At 41.8% G+C, this 9,212-nt stretch overlaps 1 protein-coding gene across 2 annotated transcripts; it reads right to left on the bottom strand.

Annotated features, from left to right (window-relative positions):
• Window positions 1-1,593: 1,593 nt before the first annotated feature.
• On the bottom strand, window positions 1,594-7,488 carry LOC133924777 (uncharacterized). Of its 2 annotated transcripts, none has more exons than XM_062370478.1 (10): window positions 7,199-7,488; window positions 6,089-6,178; window positions 5,740-5,845; window positions 4,983-5,024; window positions 4,792-4,851; window positions 2,902-4,443; window positions 2,703-2,804; window positions 2,447-2,599; window positions 2,232-2,357; window positions 1,594-2,151 (listed from the first exon to the last, which is right to left on the bottom strand). In XM_062370478.1, the coding sequence occupies exons 1-10, from the start codon at window positions 7,279-7,281 to the stop codon at window positions 1,969-1,971; spliced, it is 2,487 nt and encodes an 828-aa protein (XP_062226462.1). In that variant the 5' UTR covers window positions 7,282-7,488; the 3' UTR covers window positions 1,594-1,968. The 2 variants fall into 2 exon arrangements, with proteins under 2 accessions (XP_062226462.1, XP_062226463.1); XM_062370479.1 differs by lacking the exon at window positions 7,199-7,488 and adding an exon at window positions 6,394-7,143.
• Window positions 7,489-9,212: the final 1,724 nt, after the last annotated feature.

Below are 9,212 nucleotides of genomic sequence, written 5' to 3'. Positions count from 1 at the left end.
TACTTTTAGGGGCAAAGGCAGAGGGGAACATGTGTTTTTTATGCGCTACAGTAACCGTGATTTTAAATGATTATATTTATTTAGCTATATTGAGTTGAGTTTTTATTTGATTGATTAAATTTAATATCGTATAAATGGATATAAGAGTTGAGATGGTGTTTTGTTACTCGTATGAATATGATTTTGTAACACTGATAAACAGATATACCTGCATGAGCGGATAGAGGAGCATGTATCTGTTGGATCAGGCTGCGGAGTTTTACTCTTATATCAGGTTGAAGGTGTATATTTGTATTCATTGAATAAGACTAGAACAATAGATATAAACAACCAAACACGCTTCTATATGAAATTATATACATCCATTAAGGACAAATTAGGCAATCAAACACACTCTAGGTGACACATGCAAGGCCGACCCTGGAGTGGGGCAAGCTGGGTGGCCACCTTGGCCTCAAAACCTAGAGGCCCCTCTCATATAGAAATAGATTAGTTGTTTTGGTTCTTTCGCAAGTAGGTTAGCAGCAGCTCAAATTAACAATCCTTTCATGCACAGAGAATTTGATGACATCGCTTTCTTTCATATAGTCATGTTTTAATTGGTGACTTAATGACCTAGCAATTGGCGTTCTTGTTTGCAAACCTCAATTCGCCTGTTTTCATCCTTTTCTTTCCTCTAAAACGAAGGTATGACTAATGTTTGACCTGATGCATGAGCATCTTCCTCTGGTTATCCCTAACCTAAGTTTTCAAGTTGCACACTCATTGCAAATTTGTAGTAAATCATTAATTGACGGGTTAGAGATACAAATTTTTACGAGTTTCACATGATAATCTTATTTAGTGTGCATGTGACGGTGACACCAATTGAAAGAAGCTTTTTAAAGTTGAAATTATTAAAAAATAATTTAAGGTCCAGAATATTTCATAAAAAATTAAATGGTTTGATAACTTTATGCATTTAGAAGAATTACTAGATTAGATTAATGTTGATACTATCATTAATAATTTTGCGTTTAAAAATATTAGAAAAAATTGTTTAAGATGATCAGAAAGTATTTGAAGTGAGGGTTACTTTTTAATATATTTTAAGTGTTTATTGGATACATTTTTAATACACCAACTATTATCTCTATAATTTAAATATTAATTATTTTTATATGTTTTAATTTAATAGAGGCTCTGTTTTTAGTTTGGTCTCGTTCCACCAAAATCTGTATGACCGGCCGTGGGCGCACGCCGCTGGCAGAAGGAGACGGTGTAAACGCGACTGCGACGGTCAGCGATCGATCGGGTCAAACGCGACGGACGGGGGCCGGGCGTGGGTGCCGCGGACGGCACGTGGGCTGCTAGCGGGCCAGACAGCCGGCCTGCTGTCCGTCATCGCTTTGCTCGTGCTCTTCTTCTTTTTTTTTCTCTCTAAGCGAGTTGCGACGAAAATTGATATGACTTGCTCTCGTCCTCACATCGACACAGTCTGATCGATTCCGGTGGGTGGAACTGATAGAATTCTGGATGCTGATGATCTTATCCTGATAATCTTACGGATGTTGCTGAAGCAATCATGAATGACATACACCGTCAACCAACAAGTCCTTGCAATTGTTGCATCTAGAATGCGTTGAATATGTACACTCTAGTAGCCAACTCCAGTTACTACAGATGTTCAGAGTCAAGAGATGCCGACTAGAAAACACAGTCAAGAGTCCACTCACAAGCGAACGATACAGCACTGCACACAGAAACACCGGTATCAACTGGCTATCCCCGAGTCGTCATTAGGAGTGCAGGGCAGTGGCAACTCACGTTTGCATCAGCCACATTCCTGATACTGGCGTTTCTGGCAGCAGTCAGACTGTCGAGTGTCAACACTAGGCTCTGTCTAATGCATGGAGTCCTGGCTACCAAATATGCCATCAGCCCGACTAGTCGAGTAGCCTAATTCTATCTATTTCGAAACATTTGCAGTCACTGTAGTCTCTCAGCGATGCCGACCGGAATCGAGAGCGGAGGCAGCTGATGGCCTGCGAAGGATGAAACCCCGTTGTTCATGACCTTAGTCATCGGCTCAGTACATCGGACGAGGCTGTTCTGCTCTAGCAACTGAACTAGTGATAAAAATATATCCATCCTCGTGACGTCTCTGGTTGCCTGGGGGAGAAACATACAGTTCAAAACAAATATTAATGCTAGAAATGAGATTAGTCAAACAACGGTTTCTTCTTCTATACCTCAACAAGAAACCGTGCCCATATCTTACTATCACGGAGCTCCATCAACCCTTTCAAGATCATCAGACCGAATCCACGTATGTTGTCAGCTATCTCTAGGAAGAACCCACGTTCCTCACAAAGCATCTGCAAATTATTAAGAGGACAAATGGTGATCTTCATATTCTGCATGGAGCCAACAGAGAGCAGATCGTGCTATTTGAAGTCCAGTTCACCTCGACAAGCATCTGACCAGGTGGCGAAAGATCCTCGATGATTATTGGGAAAACCATGGTTTGGCCAGCAACCTCGTAGGCCCATGTCGCACCACCATTTTTGCCAGCATTCGGGTTGTCTTTCAAGATGACGCCGCTCTCTTTTTCGATCATCTTAACAACCATGACAAGTCAGCATGTGTCGTACTAGAGGATTGTTTATAAGAAAATACTTCAGCAATACAAAATTAATATGCATGCATAGAAGAGAGCATACCTTTGGTTCATCGGCTTGCTTAATTTTCTCTGCATACTTGGTTACACCTTGTAGAAACAGCATATGCTTAATTGTACGGTCCAACAAAGCATCAATGCTACACTGTTGTTAAAAATTATGGAAAGTAAGGGGGTCAGTCACTCAGTCTCATTCAAGGGAAACATGACAAACTGAAATCAAGTGGGTCGTTGATTATTACCTTTGCACTATTGGGGACAATCTCTCGCAATTCTTTGACACGATCTTGTATCAGTTGTCGGTCTTTTGGTCTAGGCCGGGTGCTCTCACCGGATCTAGCTCTTTTCTTGGCAACCTTCATTCCCTCAGGATAGTTCGACTGACTGCCCTTGGAATTCACTGTGTTAATACTGCAGCTGTCATCCACAGATATGTTTGCTGGTGGCACCGAAGTTGCCTTTGAAGAGCCATTTTCGGCATTTCCGGCTGCATAGCTACTGGAGGCCAATGACGGGACTTGTGCATTGTATGCTGTTAAACAGTCTCGAAAAGCAAACTGAGGCAACTTATAATCTGAAACACAGCCAGCCAAAGCACTAGCTTCAGCCACAAGTGGACTACGTTCCACGGGTGTATGCGCGCCACCACCAAGTAACTGTTCAACAACAGATATGGAAGGCAAGTCTCTCTCTCCAGCTGACCATGAATGCTTATTAGCCAGTTCTGTAACAGACTCCGAGTGTGTGTCGCCAAAATTTGGAAGGTTTCCTGCCAGTAGAACGCTGTCATCCCACCAATCTTGCACAAAGCTGTTAGTGCTAAGATCAAGCATCATACTTTCTAGCAGACAGTTATTTCCACTACATTCCTTCATGTCATTGTCTGATGTTCCTGCAGTAGCTTCTTCAGGTGTTCTATTTGATAATTCAGGAAATGTACTATTGACCTGGCATGTAAAGTGGGTAGTATCCTTCAATTGCATTAAGTCACTTTGAACGACAAAAGATTCTTCAGGTGAGAGCAGACTCGGACATTCTCCAGGATCAGGTATCAGATATTGTTCATGCTCAAGGACATGGTGTGGCATGATGCAATTTTCTTGTGTTTCAGAAACACAAGGGTTGCTGCTAAATGATATAGATTTACATAGAAATTTCTCACTCTCAGTTTGGAGGCAATTTTTGGCTTTTCCAGATACTTCTGTAAACGATGATGAGAAACCGGCACCAGAATAACGAAGTTCATCAAGACCAGAATTTGGAGAGTTGGTGCTAGTGTAAAAGTATGGGGGATATGCTGGCATTTTCTGATCAGATGACTCCTTTGTCCTATGAAGATTGTTCGAACTTTTGTATGCCGACATTACACTGGCAATAATAGAATCAGGCTCTTTGCTAGAGTTAACTTGCAATGGAGTTCTGGCATCAACATTCTGATGAAAGAAGTCGGTGATGTTATCAAATCCTTTGAGCTCATATATAGACATGGAGTTTACAGGCATGGCCAATATATGAGCATTCATACTGGTGTTGCCAGTACCATGGGAGGTTAAATCATTTAAAGATCTCTGTGAATTGCTTGGAGAACAGATTGAACTTCTTAGAGATTCTGTTCTCTCTATATTCTCTTTAAGTTTCTCATTCGTAGATCTCAAGGAAGTGAGGATAGGTTGCTGACCATATGCAAGAGAATTTTTTTGGGTATACTCATGGTCCCTTGAAGGGTTCTTCATCTGAGCAAATATGTTTCTGACCTGATTGCAAAAATCCAAGTTCCTGGGAACCTGGCGAGATTTTAAATTAGAGTCGGGTTCAAAAAAGAAAAAACTGATATAGTTGTACCATGACACGCTATCGGACAAAATAGCTAAGCTATCTACCGTGAAACCATATTGCATGCTTCACAGGTCATATTATAATTCTGAAGCTAGCAGTAGACGCTCAAGAAACTATGGTTATGACTTTTATTAGGACGTAAGATCAATCAAGAAATGCATATTGGACGTTGCATTATCATACTGTTGATATTTGCCTTACACAAGGCCACGTAACAATTCTACAGTTGACAACTGATAAAGAAACACTGACATGAGGGCATAAAGATTGCATTTTTGAGTATTTAAGATACTAACCTTTCGAATGGAACCAAATTGCACTAGTCCCTGCAATTGAAGAGGTAAAACTGCAATAGTCTGCATAAAAGGTGACACTTTCAGTATCCAATTTGGCATTAAACAAGATAAACAAACACTCAAAGCTTGTCTCATTAATGAAATAGTCAAGGTTGTGTAATTTTTAGACAAGAAACAAGGAAACACCAAACCTTGATTCCATTCAGGAACTGATACTGCCACCAAGTATAGCCCTGAAAAAGGGAAGCTTTCTATTTGTTAAAATCAAGTATCTGCTCTAGGTGCCAAATGAAATGGCAGCACAAGTGGTAATGAATGGATGAAAGAGAGAAGAACAGTAGAAATGAAACATTATTCTAGGTGTTCTTCAGTTATCTATACTTCGCGAATCACAATATAAGAGCTACAAACTCTGAGGCCAAAGCCTAAATGGTTTGTTCAGCGTCTTAATTTTGTTTGCTTATCATGCCAGAAGAAGGGACAGATTTAGAGAAATTTTACGGTGGTCCAAAATTAATATGAGACATCTATTTTTAGAGTCCAGCGGTCCAGATTAGTCAGGATACTACTCATTCTCACCGGTAGTATAGATAGTATATGTGAGTAGTATGTTAGTATTTGGGTTATTTTGGGGAGAAAAATACGTAGCATGAAAGTAATTAACTGTAGTTATATGTCTCTAAATAGAGTAATATTTCATTGTTGTTTTAACATTTTAATCTGCATTCGGCATGAGAGTTCATTTGCTACCCATCGGCTAGGGTTAGCAATTCGACGTTTGCAGCGTTTGCGACGTCGATCTTTCTATTAGCAAAAGCATGGTGGATAATTTTAACAAAATTTCTACAATTACTAAAATATCCAATTACGTGGATCGTCGGATTAGATTTATACTAACTCCTACCTCTAGGTAATATGGACCACCGTAAAAGAGCTCCAGATTTATACCTTGAATAAGTCTCGGTTATCTGCATGGCTTCTCTGATTCAACGTGTGGCAAGTATCATCGAAAATCCATTGACACTCTCCACTTACTAGACCTTCCCCTATGACGCTGAAACCAGAGAACATATGTTTTACACGGTACAGATAGTAATTTAAAGAAAAGAAGCGCGTACAAAAGTAACTGGATTCAAAAGCAATAATATAAACATGATTTCTAGAGGAAAAGACAATACTAAACTAGCTAAATGAGATGGAGAAACACATTAACACGGCTCCATATGGCATTTCGTTGGTTCACATGAAACATCAAGATAAAATGTCAAACAAACCAGATATATCTTATTAGCCGTACCCTTCCCCAACAATATGAACTTGATGAAGCATCTTCTCAACCACTGTTATAGCCTCATCTTCACAGTACCTCTCCCCCAATGTAAGCAACCTGGCATCAAATGTGGTACCGATCAGTAATTCAGTATCCTCAAGCATATAGGAGCAAGTCCCTAGAAAGAAAATGGATTCCTACTGCACAGTACACACCACCAATGGAAGTAGTAACAAAACTAAACAAAAATCAAAAAGCAAAAGTTGGACAATGAGTGACTTCGTCGCATCATGTCCAAAGGGAAAAGAGACATCCAAAAAGAGGAAACACACCTTCCTGTCAATTTTGATGGGATCACAGTGTTTTGCTCAAAAAAGATAAGGAGTCAGCTTTTGGCTGCCACATCCTATCATTCGGCAAAGTTCAAACTTGGTCATGTCCCCCTTCCCAAATGCAATGAAACAAATTAGTTACTGCAATTGTGCAGACCCTTCTTTTGATTAGTACTGGGCACAGGTTTCTTTCGTGTTCATTGTATCTTATGGAAATGATGTGGGAAAAAAGCTGGGATTTTGATGCAAACTTCTGACAAAAAGAACACAAAAGAGTATCAGATACTATGTTCTTGCAATACTTTTGTTGCGATTCTACACAGGGCACGGTAGACTACTTGCACTTTGATTACTACTTCTTGCTGAATATACTATGGATGGGTTGGACTCTGAACCCCTGTGATCTCGCATTTCTCGGGAGAGAAAGGAAGAGGGTAAACCTTTTTTATAACACGGGGAAACCCCTTTTCCATTACGGAATAACAGTGTCATGTCCGGCATCCAAGCCTTAGTGCCTTACAGCTAATTTAGGGGAAACGAAACAGAGTGCTGACTGTAAGTAGAACAGAGTGGCTCAACGAAAATGAAGGAAGAAGCTAAGAAGTTCAACAACCCATACATATTTTCGGCCAAGCAAGAAGAGGGTAAACCTAATGGCACTCTAACATGAAGTAGGCAACCGGAAGAACCATGAACAAGAAAAGCTAACACAGTAACAACCGGAAACTAGCCATAGAAATGGGCGGCCGAGGTACATGCACCACCACCTAACACAGTAACAACAATCAGTAATCACGCGGCTCACCGTGGGTCGCGGGGATGGAAGCGCCAGACGGCCGCGTACGACCACCCTCCGCCGCGGCACAGCGCCCCCAGCGCCGCCTCCATCGGTCTCGGGAGGCCGGGGACGACGAAAGCGACGCGCAGGATTGGAGCGAAGCGAAGGGCGTCGAGGGGCTGCGGAGGGGCCTGATAAATACTTGGGGGTGGATGGGTGCGCTGCAGAATTGTAGGAATTTTTTAGATATAGAGATATCCAGTACGGCAACGGCACTGGCGCGTTGGGGGAAAAGCAGGTCGATGAATGCACTCGATTCTGACCAGAGGGGTGAAAGTAACTTGCATCAGAGAATATTGGGAAATCAAGACTGAACGCTAAAAAAGTAGACATCCAACCTAAATCAAATTGGGACTCTTTGGTAAAGAGGACGAAAAGAAGAAAATGACATCTACGCGTAATGAAATGGGACTATCACCTCGCAAAATCTTCTGCGAGCTTATGAACGAAACCGGTGGGCACCATGGTTCTAACTAAAGATCTAGCTAAAGCAACAACCTTTTCCTGAAAAGAGCGGACCACCGGTTCATACCTATGCTCTCTGTCCGACTGCTAACTATTTTCTACAGCTTTGCACTATTAGAAGTCATTTTGCATTATTGGTGCTCATTGACATTGACAGTCTTAAATAAAATCTTTTGGCCACAAATTTTCATGCAATGTATTCGTAGTTTAGTGTAACCTGATAATCTTTTAATCATTTCTACGTGGCCTATAGAAATATTCATAAAGATGAGATAGCAGTGCATGGAATGTTATCGGTTGCATACTTCAGTTTGTATCAAGTACTAGACATTGCAATCTCTGCGGCCTGATTTTTCCCATCTTCTTCTTACCGTTTTGCTGGTACATTGCACTGGCTCTTGCACACCTCTCTAATATCAAACAGCACACGTTTAGACGAGTAGGAGCAGGATGTACAGGACGATAAGTACGCATGACTTGGCAGGGAACTAGCAGGAAAGGAGCCATAATCTCTGCTCAGGTCCAACCCTGCAGTGCAGCGCCAGCGCATGCATGTGACGTACCTCAACCTCTGGTCTGTGTGATCAAACAGCCTTGTTTTTATGGAGGTTAACCTAAACTTCCGAGGCTCCCAAAAGCATGGTTTTTTGTTCACATCGGGCATGTGTGAGCGCAATGGCAGCGGTGTGGCGGCACAGGCCCACTACCCCAGAATTGCCCCATCGCCCGGGATGGTGCAAAACCCCACGCAATTGTAGGAATCTTGACCAAAGATCACCGCGCCATCAGGGCCAAGACCATGATGCGTGCGTGGAGATGCCCGGACATCCCATTGGCCAAAGGCTGGTGGTGTCTGGTGAGTGGTGAGTTGTCTCTAGCTCTCAAGCTCATGGTGCGTACGGACGGTCACTGGCGAGGAGGCTTTTTAGATGGCCTTCAGCTTGTTTTGGCTGCGGCTAAGAGGCCGGTCACCTGTGAACTGTGATTGAGAGCCTACCAATGATGGAATACTTCTAGCTAGGGTTTCCTCCTCCCATTTTTAAGGGGATGTCTATCACTTGATGATGGGTTCGCTTGATGAGTCATCGGCACAGCCCCAAGCCTAGCTACAGCCCCAGTAACTCTTGTTGCAGATTGGTAATGGCAAAGCTGTGAAGAGAAAAGAAGATGAGAGAAGGGGGTGGTGATTTACTGATTTACATCAACGAAATACTTGTCTTCATATTTGATCATGTACTACTAATCTTGAGTTATATGCTATGCAAATGAGGGTTGTGACCTCATAGACAAGTGTGACTGTTTATGGCTGTGGTAAGTCAGATATATATATATAAATAGAGATGTATTACTAGTTGTATATTGTAGCTGCCAACCAACTATAGGTGACAGAGCAGGAAAAGCATATAGTGTTTGCTCTTCTTTTTCCTCCTCCTTCACCTATCTCTCTTTTCTTTTCTTATTCTTCTCTTGCAAAAAGAAAAATGAAGGATGGCTTGAAGGGACTCCTAAGTGCGTT

The sequence above is a fragment of the Phragmites australis genome, chromosome 7 (genome assembly GCF_958298935.1).
Source record: "Phragmites australis chromosome 7, lpPhrAust1.1, whole genome shotgun sequence".
NCBI lineage: Eukaryota > Viridiplantae > Streptophyta > Magnoliopsida > Poales > Poaceae > Phragmites > Phragmites australis.
This window is presented reverse-complemented; position numbering and strand designations above follow the sequence as displayed.